Genomic DNA, 12,152 nt, shown 5'->3' with positions numbered 1-12,152 from the left:
CAAATAATGATTACTGGGCAGATAAGTCCCCATCAGTCCCTGGTGATAGCAAAATAAAGCCTTGTGAAAAACTTCTTACGTTGCCCCTGTCTGATATTTTTCAAATTCTTTAGGCTCACATGCATTTCCTTCTTTCCTAGATTGTTTTCTCTGCTTTGCATCCAAATACTATACCCTGGTTTGGAGCCTGGTAACTAGGAGGGCCCAGATACCTATGTCCTGTTTCTTAAGACTTTTTTCTGTTGTAAACCAGCTGGAGAAGGTTGGCTGGATTGGCACTGAGGTGCCTGGAGTAAGAGCCAAGATTAAGAACACTTTGGGCCTTTTGGAGCCCTGCTTTGCTTCCTTTCCCCTCCCCATGTATTCGCATAGGTAAATATATGCATACACTCACCACCTTCTGGGGAAGGGGTTGGCTGGCTGCTGTAAGCTGTTAACACTTTCAGAGGAGGAACTTTGCTGTAAGAAGTTAACAAGCACTGCAAATGTATGTTTTGCCCTCCTTGCTGGCCATACTGACTCTAGTTACTTTACTTTTGATTAACTCTTGGCTTTGAAGTTAACACATGGAGGACTTTTATTAAAACTCTGAAATTTTAGTTCAAATTTTTTTACAGCTGCCATTAATTGTGAGTGTCCTGGGCACTCACACTTCCCAATAGGGTTCTGAGTACCTGCCTAGCTTTTTGAGGGTTGAGTACAGGGAAATATAGAGAAGTATGTGCCACTAAGGCTGCTTGGTATGGTATGCACATATATTTAAACTAAGATTGGTGTTTGTCCCTACAGCAGGGCTGGAGTTCTGTATCTTCCACTTCCTGCTTTGCCTTCACTAGTGTTAAGTACTTGTGAGATGGAATTTTTGTTAGAATGATTAGTCATTTTTGTTGAAATAAGTTGAAGTACAAATTTTGATCATAAAAACTCATGTTTGTTTGTAGAGCAGATTGGCTTATTTCCTCTTTAATGAATCTAATGAACATACATGTGTATACATCTAATCACACAAAATTAGAGACATGTAAAGGAAAAGTTTATCATTTTCTCTGTCTTTTTTTTTTTTTTTTGAGACGGAGTCTCGCTCTGTCGCCCAAGCTGGAGTGCAGTGGCCGGATCTCAGCTCACAGCAAGCTCCGCCTCCCGGGTTCACGCCATTCTCCTGCCTCAGCCTCCCGAGTAACTGGGACTACAGGCGCCCGCCACCTCGCCTGGCTAGTTTTTTGTATTTTTTAGTAGAGACGGGGTTTCACCATGTTAGCCAGGATGGTCTGGATCTCCTGACCTCGTGATCCACCCATCTCGGCCTCCCAAAGTACTGGGATTACATGCTTGAGCCACCGCACCCGGCCGTCATTTTCTCTTTCTTAACCACTATCTCTTGATGTGAACAGCTAAGTATAAATCTTTCCGCACTCATATAGCATACAAATTTCTTCACCTTTTTTTTTTTTTGAGACAGAGTCTCACTCTTGTCATCCAGGCTGGAGTGCAATGGCGTGATCTCAGCTCACTGCATCCTCTCCCTCCTGGGTTCCAGCAATTCTCCTGCCTCAGCCTCATGAATAGCTGAGATTACAGGTGTCCACCACCATGCCTGGCTAATTTTTGTATTTTTAGTAGAGACGGGGTCACTATGTTGGCCAGGCTGGTCTCGAACTCCTGACCTCAGGTGATCCACCTGCCTTGGGCTTCCCAAAGTGCTGAGATTACAGGTGTGAGCCACCGTGCCTGGCCTCTTCATCTTTAAAATAATCTTACTCTATTATTCTGAAGGATATTTTCCCCCAATTAATATATCATGGACTCCTCTCCATCCAGGTCATTATAAGTAATATAATAGCTGCATAATGTGACATAATACAGATGTCTCACACTTCATTCAAGTACTTACCTATTGCTGTACATTCAGGTTGTTTCATATATGTGTGTGTGCGCGTGTGCCATCACAAGCAATGCTGTCATAAATTTGCCTGCACCTTTATAGACTGGTGCATTTATTTCTGTGCCCACCTTTCCAAGGGGTGCTGCAGCCTATGTTGGTCCTAAAGGTGATCCTTTGTTTGTAGGTCAATGTACGAAATGGAATGAGCTTGCATGACTGCCTTATGAAAGCACTCAAGGTGAGGGGCCTTCAACCAGAGTGCTGTGCAGTGTTCAGACTTCTCCATGAACACAAAGGGTAAGAGCTCAAAAGTCAATTGACTTCTTCAGACTAGTAAGGATCTTCTAGCTTCAAATAGCTATGTTTGTATTAAATTGTACTAGCTTCCTATAGAATATTGTTTATTTCTATGCCTTTCTTTATAAAGAGATAATTCAGAAAAATAGGTATTAAGAAATTGAAATTATTGCTTGGACATTCTCTTGAAAAGTCCAATACCTGTAATTTTAACACTTTGGGAAACTGAGGCAAGAGTGTTGCTTGAGGCCAGGAGTTCAAGACCAGCGTGGGCACATAGTGAAGGCCCATCTCTACAAAAAAATTTTAAAAACTAGCCAGGCATGGTGGTGCGGCCCTGTAATCCTAGCTGTTCGAAATGTTAAGGTGAGAAGATTGCTTGAGGCTGCAATGAGTCATGATTGTGCCACTGGACTCCAGCCTGGGCTGGAGCAAGATCCTATCTATTAAAAACAAAAAAGAAACAAACAAAAAAAAAACATATGTTAGGTATTGATAATGTTTCCATGGATGGAAACGGTAATGTTAGATGCTATGTTTTTTGAGGCAAAGATTTTTCTTTGTGTTTACTGTGTTTACTGTAATGCATTATATAGACTGGGCACTCAGAAAGTGCATTATTATATATATAAAGAATGCTATCCTCGGGAGATTGACTTTTCTCATTCACTAATTTTTTTTTTTTTTGGTTCAGTTAAATGTGTCCTAATCCCTGCTGTTTAATAGATTGTTTAAAGATGCAGAAGCATTTCTGCTTCAGGGAAGATTCATAGTTTATCCTATTCTTAATGGTGGTGACAAGATAGAGGCATCCCCTCAAAGGCTAGGAGTAATACCTCAAAGCAGCAGAGCTGTCTGTAATTATCCATTATCCACTATTCCCTCCACCCCCAAAATATAGGGAAACCTTTAAAGGGTTCTTTTTTTACCCTCTTCTTGGAAAGGGTCAATTACATTATTCATCTTTAGCTTACATTTTTTCATGTTTCAAAGAGTTCTCCAGTTTGAGAGAATAGCCCAGGGAATGAATCTACTCAAAGGGGTGAGTGTAATTCTCAATTTAGGAGGCGTTTGTTGAAGTGCAAATCTTTGAAGCAGATGTTAACTTTTGCTGAATGTAGCCCAGGTTGGGTCCCTAAGCCAATCCATAGTGGTCCTTAAGGACTAGAGAGATTCTGAGACAGGGAGGGCTTGGTCTGCTCTCATCCAAGGCTGCACTAGTTTGGAGCTACTCTGGAGTCTCCAGGACAGAGAGCAGATTGTCATTAGGATCAGTCTGCAGATTGATGAGAAAATAAGGCTTGTCTTCCCTCTCTTCATAAGGGCAAAATAGTCCTTTGGAATTATAGGGAGTTTGCCAGGTGCTATATGGGTAATTATAGTAATGAGTGTATTATTTACTGTTGGATAGTGAGAAAAATGGCTTGACTAGGCTTCTGGTAGATGATGAAGAGGCTTGAATGGTGCTGTACATGTTATTCTCTTTACCTGAGAATATTCTTCCTTTGGAAAATGGGCCAGATTAACTGGATACAACATGAGAAAGGAATTGGGCATTGATTTTTACTTATATGTATCTTTTTTTTATCTTATTTATACTGTAGGCAGAGAAAGTGTGGTTTCAGAATAGGTTTTAAAAGACAGTTATAAGTTTCTCATTGACTTATAGACCCTACAACTACAGATTTGAGTCTGTTATTAATAGAAAAGTACATTTTTCATTTGTGGTTCCTTTCTATTTATGTAGATTGAAATAGGCTACTGAAGACTAAATTTTGTACTGCAGCAATATTTATAATCCGTTTTACAGGATTTGGGGATTTTTGTAAGATTTTAATGTTACAAATTCCAATTTAATGTATATTGACTTTATCGTGAGATTGTTATATATCGTTGTTTAGATAAAACTTTATTCTGGCCAGACATGGTGGTTCACGCCTATAATCCCAGTGCTTTGGGAGGCTGAGGCAGGAGGACCGCTTGAGGTCGAGGATTCAAGACAAGCCTGGGCAACACAGCAAGACTCTGTCTCTACCAAAAAACATTTTTTTAAATAAATAGAAAACTTTATTCTAAGAACATGGGCTTTGGAGTTCAGCAGACCTAGATTCCAACATAGGCCCTTAAACTTGCTCTGTGGCCTTCAGCAAGTTACCTTCTTAGAGTCCCAGTTTTCTTATTTTTCAGATAGAAATAATACCTACTTCATAGGTTTGTTGTATGAATTAAATAAGTTATTGTTGTATGGATTAAATAAAGTTGTATTTATATAGCATGTGATAAATGGTAGCTGTTGTTATTTCTATTGCACTTTTACCTTGTTTAAACATTTCCTGTTTATGCTTTTTTTAAAAATTCTTTTTAGTAAAAAAGCACGCTTAGATTGGAATACTGATGCTGCCTCTTTGATTGGGGAAGAACTTCAAGTAGATTTCCTGGATCATGTTCCGCTCACAACACACAACTTTGTAAGTTGCAGATCTCCTCTCTTTCTGGCATGTTGAGGGCTTTGCCAGGCATAACAGAAATTTCTCAGGTAATATGCGTATGTATATAGTTGAATTGTTTAAAGCTGTTTATGTTGTTGTTTACGGTAAGGCAATTTAGATTTCATTAGCCAGAGATACACTTTAATTTGTGATTATGAATTCTGTAAATGTTGGAAGTACGATTCATTTTGTAAAAACTCTTTTGGAGGCCAAGGAGGAAATGACTTTGTCTTTTGTCATCTTTTATTTATTCAGCATAATTTACACCTGTGTCCTTGTTGTAGGCTCGGAAGACGTTCCTGAAGCTTGCCTTCTGTGACATCTGTCAGAAATTCCTGCTCAATGGATTTCGATGTCAGACTTGTGGCTACAAATTTCATGAGCACTGTAGCACCAAAGTACCTACTATGTGTGTGGACTGGAGTAATATCAGACAACTCTTGTAAGGCATTGTTCTTTTTCTCAAGGAATATAGGGATGAGGAGTATAAATACTTTAAAGAGTATTTGGTGTAGATTTTGACTGGCAGGTCTGGATTCTAGACTCATTTAATGAATTGTGATCCAGAAACTACTTTAGAAACAGTGATAATTCTGAAACTAGCTAGGCTTGGTGGCATCGATACTCCAGAATGAGCAGGTAGGAGTAGGACTTAACCATCTGTCAAATTGAGATTGACATACTGTGACTGTGATTCAGTAAGGAAAAGAACAAAAGGATATGAAAACAAGATTTTTTGCTTTTCTCTCTTAATAGTATCATCTACTACGGTTGCTAGTAGACACTGCTGACACTGCTCTGTATTTTGTTGAATATGCTGAATGAGCCTTTGACACTGAGAAAGAGCAGAAAGCACAGTTGATGCCATTTTCTTCACTTTAAACTGGAGAAAACTTAGTTGTTTGGAATTGTTTGAATATAAAATCTTGAAAGATTCTTGTTTCTGTTAGGAGACAATATATTTCATATAGATAAAATTTTATTAAAGAATTTAGTTTATATTAAAAGTACATGGTCCAAACTGCCTTTTAAAAACTGTAACTAGGGATATGAAAAGTTTAAAGTTTTGTCCTTTTTTGATAGTACTAGAGAGACCAAGGGAGTGTTATTATTAGACCATGCTGAAAACATTTTTGCTTTCATGGTCACATACTGATTTTGTGATGAGAGCTTGAGTAGCACAAATGGCACAAGCTTTCAAAATTTATCTTATTTTTGTCCCCCCACCACCTTTTTTTTTTTTTTTTTTTTTTCCTTTGAGACGAGTCTCTTTCTGTTGCCAGGCTGGAGTGCAGTGGCGTGATCTCGGCTCACTGCAACCTCCGCCTCCTGGGTTCAAGCGATTCTCCTGACTCCGCCTCCCAAGTAGCTCAGACTATAGGCACACACCACCACGCCCAGCTAATTTTTGTAATTTTAGTAGAGATGAGGTTTCACGTTCTTGGCCAGTATGGTCTCGATCTCTTGACCTTGCGATCTGCCCACCTCGGCCTCCCAAAGTGCTGGGATTACAGGCATGAGCTACCACACCCAGCATTTTTTTTTTTTTTTTTAAGACAGAATCTCGCTCTGTCTCACATGCTGGAGTGCAATGGCATGATCACAGCTCACTGTAGCCTTGACCTCGGGTTCAAGTAATCCTCTTACCTCAGCCTCCTGAGTAACTGGGACTACAAGTGTTTGCCACCATGCCTAGCTAATTTTTGTATTTTTTGTGGAGATGGGGTTTCACCATGTTGCCCAGGCTGGTCTAGAACTCTTGCACTCAAGCAGTCTGTCCGCCTTGGCCTTCCAAAGTGGTGGTGTTACAGGTGTGAGCCACCGCACCTGGTGGCACAAGCTTCTGAGTCTAACAGACGTATGTCAGAATCTCACTATTGTCATTAACCATAACCACAACTGAGTTTTCGTTCATGCGTCTGAATAAAGGGGATATTACCTTCCTTGCATTGTTCTTATGAGGCTTGCTGACAAGTGCCCAGCTCATGGAAAGAAGGTGCCTAATTACTCACTTTTCTGTGATTTATTCCTCCTATTTTAGTCTTTTTATCTATTTTCAAGATGGAGTGTTTCCAGAAAAGCTCTGTGTGACATAGTTTGTAAAATGTTCTACTGTAGTTTGAAAAACATTATTTTGATATAGCTAGACATAGGACCAGTATTTCCTAGAAATGCACACTGGGCCGGGCGTGGTGGCTCACGCCTGTAATCCCAGCACTTTGGGAGGCTGAGGCGGGTGAATCACCTGAGGTCAGGAGTTCGAGACCAGACTGGCCAACATGGTGAAACCCTGTCTCCACTAAAAGTACAAAAATTAGCTGGGCGTGGTGGTGTGTGCCTGTAATCCCAGCTACTTGGAAGGCTGAGGCAGGAGAACCCAGGAGGCGGAGGCTGCAGTAAGCCAAGATTGCTCCTCTGCACTCCAACCTGGGCAACAGAGCGAGACTCCATCTCAACAAAAAAAAAGAAAATAAAAAAGAAAAAGCACACTGGAGCCCGTATGTTTATTGGCAGGTCAGTATTATTCACATTCAATAATCATTCAAACCCAGTTATTTGGAAATTGTTCCCTTTATTCTAGGTAATGTAAAACAGTTGAGGAAAATGTGACTGGGAAAAGTTCAGTTTTAGTAGCTCTGAGTTTGCAAAAGCAAGGCACGCTGATTGTCTCTGTAAGATTACTGTAAGCCTAAAAACCAGTCTTTCCCTGCTTTTGTTTAGATTGTTTCCAAATTCCACTATTGGTGATAGTGGAGTCCCAGCACTACCTTCTTTGACTATGCGTCGTATGCGAGAGTCTGTTTCCAGGATGCCTGTTAGGTAATTTTTTTACCTATAGCTTTTCTTTTAGAAAGTTATTGGGGGGGGGGAGGTGGGGTTGGAAGCTCAAAGACAAAAAATAAGAGTTTCTTCACATTCCCTCCTCTCTATGTGGAAATCCCTTGCTGCTTCTGTGGAATGTGATACTGGTGGTACAGCAAAATGTAGAAATTTCTCTTTATGGATCTGTAGATCTTATATTCTGGAAAGTGACTTTGACTATAGTTTCTTCTGTTATCGTAGCATATTCCTTAATATGTCATTACATTTTAAAGAGCTTGAGATTCTACTTTCCTCAGTATGTACTGAGTTCAACCTCAATGGAAAGGGTCCCAAAACTTGATACAGTGATTCAATAAAAATAAAACCCTTAACTTTGAAATGCATGTTATGGCCTTGCATTTGCTAAAACCATGTATTTAAATAGACTAGTGTCTTTAAAAAACATTTAGTTATATTTTCAGCATAAATATTGTTTCTAATGTGTCTCTGAGTTTGCATATAACTTGTCTTTACTCTGTTTTCCAGCTTTACAATCAGTTTTGTTCAGTTCACATATTGCTCAGTGTTACACACATGAATTTGAAACCTAAAGTAAAATCTACATCCAAAATATCTTACTTTAGGCCAGGCATGGTAGCTCACGCCTGTAATCCCAGCACTTTGGGAGACCGAGGTGGGCGGACCACTTGAGGTCAGGAGTTCCAGACTAGCCTGGCCAACCAACATGGTGAAACTCCATCTCTACTAAAAATAACAAAAAACTGGCTGGATGTGGTGATATGCGCCTCTTGGTCCAGCTACTTGGGAGGCTGAAGCAGGAGAATCTTGAACCTGGTAGGCAGTGAGCTGAGATGGCACTACTGCACTCCAGCCTGGGTGACAGAGCAAGACTCTGTCTCCAAAAAATACACACACACACACACACATAATGTGTAATCAGATAATGTTTAATGTGAAACTACTATGGAAATTATTAAAGGCAGCATATGTCAGAATAAGGAATTTGCATATGTCTGGATATATATTTGTGTATGACTTTTATTTTTCTTGATAATTTGAAAAGCAGATCTGACCAAGAGTTTGTAGTTACCTCTGAAGATTAGAAGAAACCAGGCCTCTGAAGCCATAAACAGAATTATGTGGGAAGGCATTTTTTCAAGACAATAGAACAATTTCCCTTAGAAAAGCTGGCCTTTTATCCCTTTAATTCATACATGGATGTTAACTGAATCTGAACAAACCTCAAACTAATCTTTAGAACAAATAATGAAAACGTCTGGCCTTTTTGCAGACATGCTCAGCACGTCTACTTATCTGTTTAAAATCTTAAAGTTCTCAAATTTAGTCTCTAAATTAAACTGGGCACGTTTCAACTAGCTTAATAAGTGGTAGTGTGGTTGTCAAATGTTAATCTATTCTTTCCCGGAGAAGATGTGAAAATTTGGAGTATTCGGGTGGCGCTTTATTAAAAAAAAGAAAACTTACAATACATTCTCTTTTTCATTGAATTCCCAATACATATATTATTTCCTGTTCCAAATTTTGTATGCAAAAGCACCCAGACTTAAGATAATTTTTAGATGTCACATATTTGAAAGAATCAAACATTGTGTCAAAGGTTGTACAGGTAGAGTTTGCCCTTAAGCATCTTAATCAAGTAGGTAGTTGAAAGACTTCACCAGTATGAAAGCCTAAATGCCAATCATGGAATTTTCTTTCTCCTCCTTGCCTAGTTCTCAGCACAGGTATTCTACACCTCACGCCTTCACCTTTAACACCTCCAGTCCCTCATCTGAAGGTTCCCTTTCCCAGAGGCAGAGGTCGACGTCCACACCTAATGTCCACATGGTCAGCACCACCCTGCCTGTGGACAGCAGGATGATTGAGGTAATAGGGCCCCTTGGGGGTGGTAATGTCAGTCAATTAATGGGGTGAGGGTGATATTTATTTCAGAGAGTTTTGGGTTTCAAATCTGATCAAAGAATGTTGCAACACTTTCTCAGGTCTCTGGACTTTTACAGTTTATTTTATATCCATAATATCTTTAGACTGGCTGAATAGTCTGGTTGGTATATCATTCAAGTGGAGAACTAAAATTTCCTGAAAAATATGTTAACATTTGAACTCTTCCCATTATCAGATTTGAATAGGCTTTTAATGAACGAGTGCCTAAGATATTTAAAGAGGAGTTTAATTTTGGTGTGGGACAGAAAATAACAGTGATGGAGAACTACAGATTCTCTGGAAGACTTTTGTGATTTTATTTAGAAATAAAAGGGTGGAGTCCTAGGATTTAATAAGCAGGTATTTAGGGAGATGTCCAAGTGCCCAAAGCTAGTGTTTTTGAACTGCTTTTTCTTTTCTTGGCTTTTTGGTTATGTCCTATTGGTTTAATTTGCTTTCTGCTTCATCTTTAATAACAACTGAATACACTTAAATACTTCCTTTGTTCTTTATTCTTCTTTATTTCTCATTGCTTTGGACTAGAATAACAGCCTGAATGCTTCTCCCAGGGCGTGGTCCAGACGATTTTGTTTGAGGGGAAGAGTAGGTATTTTTCTTCATGCTTTTGCTTTCTTGTAATTAACAGGATTGCTGAAACAGACAGTAGACTACCAAAAATGAAATAGTTGCAAAGTTAAATTTATATTTCTTGTTGCTTGTTTCCATGTTTTCTTTTTTCCTTTTTTTTTTTTTTTTGGCAGTAGAGTATATAGAAGTTAAAAAAAAAATGTTGTATATGGTATTGATGATAGGTGAAATGAATTTCTTAAGTTAGGCCAGGCATGGCGGTGTATGCCTGTTGTCCCAGCTACTCCAGAGGCTAAGGCAGGAGGATCACTGGAGCCCAGAAGTTCTAGGCTGTAGGGAGCTACAATTGTGCCTCTGATTAGCCACTGCACTCCAACTGGGACAACATGGTAAGAATCCACCTTAAAAACAAACAAAAAATCTCAAATTAGATTTTGAGGCCAAGGGCATTAAAAAGTTTTTTGTTTTTTGTTTTAAATCAGTTCCAACCAGACTAATGTTAGACTGACTTAGTTGGTACTCACAGCATTGGTATTCTGTTTATATATTAGTACCAAATGTGTCAGTTTGGTTGATAAACCCTGGAATAAATATCCTTTATTGAAAGCTTATCAGAGATAACTATGCTCTCTCTCATCATGTAGACATCTGCTGCCTCAGGCACAGTTTATTTCACTCAGACCTCAAATCACTTTCAACATAATTGTCCTGCCACTGTTGTGAGGAGGTCATGTATAAGCTATTAATTTTGTTATTTTGGCTTTATCATTATGATTAGTCCTGATAATACAATAATATACCAGTTACTGCTACTTTTATTAAATGGTTTGTTCCTGTATGAACAGTGTAATACTTACAGGGAACAGTAAAGGTCAGAATTGGCTGGGTGGGAAGATCACTTGCGACCAGGAGTTCGAGACCAGCCTGGGCTATATGTAGCAAAACCCCACCTCTACAAAAAGGTATATGAAAATTAGCTAGGCTTGGTTGTGCGCACGTGCAGTCCTAGTTACTCAGGAGGCTCAGGCAGGAGGATTGCTTGAGCCCAGGAGTTTGAGGTTGTAATGAGCTATGTATGATTGTGTCAAGCATTTTTGAGTTTTTATTATAAAAGAATTAGCACAACTGTTATGCCTCATCATTTTTTACTTTGGAAGCAGGGTAAATTTTGATTCCTGTTATTTAATCACATATGAGTCAGCATTTTAAAAGTAGACTAATTGTTGCTTTATTTATTTAAATTGTTTGTAAGTCTCAAATTATTCATAGTTCTCTTGAGTATTTAGATTCCAGGAACAATAGAAAAATTCTTTCTAGGATAAATTGATCCAGCTGTAGAAATTAGCACAGAATAAAATACGGAATATTTAATGGATATAGGGAAGAAAATTACTATGACATTAAGGAAAATATCCTACTACATAGGAATATAATTGTGGTTAATAAAAATAAATTGTGCTTTGCTTTAAAAACAAAGAACAGATTACTTGGATAATGAAGCTACAGCTGCCGATTTCTATTGAAATCCACGTTATTTTTTGCCACTGTTTTGCCCACCTGGCAGTTATCCTGCTGTACTTAAAAACACACAGATTCCTGGGCTTCCCACGTTCCCCTCCAGAACATGCTCAGTCAATCCTGGGTTGAGGATTAGGGGTGGATCGTCATTCTTCTTTCCAGAGTCAGAATCACTATCCAAGTAATTCTGAAGACTAGCTAGTTTTGGGAACCAGAACTAGGCTTTCTTGTTAAATTCCGAATTATGTTTTGGGAGCAGAGGAACAGCTTGGTTTGATTCTTTTTATCTCGTAATAATATCATTGAGTGGGAGCATTCTAGTAATAGTTCTGTGGAACAAGTATCTTGTCTATACTGTAGTTACACAAAGATAATAGTAGGACCTCCCCCCAAAAAATGTCCTTTTTGAGGATACGGGGGCCAAGTGGTTTTATATTATTCTATTATACTATTCTATTCCAAGTGATGAATTTTAGATTGGGGTTTAGGTCTCATCGAGGCCTCTGTGTTTTAAACTATTTTCCAAACAGTTTCTAATAAATCCTAAAGATAGCCTTTGCTTTCTCCCATGAGTAGAATGTAATCAATTTCCAAATTCACCCATAAGGCAG

At 38.9% G+C, this 12,152-nt stretch overlaps 1 protein-coding gene across 16 annotated transcripts in view; it reads left to right on the top strand.

The window, feature by feature from the left end:
- The window catches only part of RAF1 (Raf-1 proto-oncogene, serine/threonine kinase), an 82,827-nt gene that overhangs the window by 52,117 nt on the left and 18,558 nt on the right, over positions 1-12,152 (top strand). For 6 of the 16 annotated variants that reach the window (XR_012431475.1, XR_012431476.1, XM_045385726.2 and 3 more), the window contains 5 exons: positions 2,067-2,179; positions 4,545-4,647; positions 4,953-5,110; positions 7,390-7,488; positions 9,225-9,378. Coding sequence is in view for 13 of the 16 variants with exons in the window: in XM_045385726.2 (XP_045241661.2) it covers positions 2,067-2,179; positions 4,545-4,647; positions 4,953-5,110; positions 7,390-7,488; positions 9,225-9,378 (627 nt within the window). In the remaining 3 variants the exon portion in view is untranslated. Of the gene's footprint in view, positions 1-2,066; positions 2,180-4,544; positions 4,648-4,952; positions 5,111-7,389; positions 7,489-9,224; positions 9,379-9,978; positions 10,039-12,152 lie in introns of all 16 variants that reach the window. The other 10 variants (XR_012431474.1, XM_045385722.2, XM_045385723.2 and 7 more) reach the window with 3 other exon arrangements.

Source organism: Macaca fascicularis, chromosome 2 (assembly GCF_037993035.2).
Source record: "Macaca fascicularis isolate 582-1 chromosome 2, T2T-MFA8v1.1".
Classification (NCBI taxonomy): domain Eukaryota; kingdom Metazoa; phylum Chordata; class Mammalia; order Primates; family Cercopithecidae; genus Macaca; species Macaca fascicularis.
The sequence above is the reverse complement of the archived record's forward strand: the minus strand, read 5'-3'. Positions and strand labels throughout refer to the sequence as shown.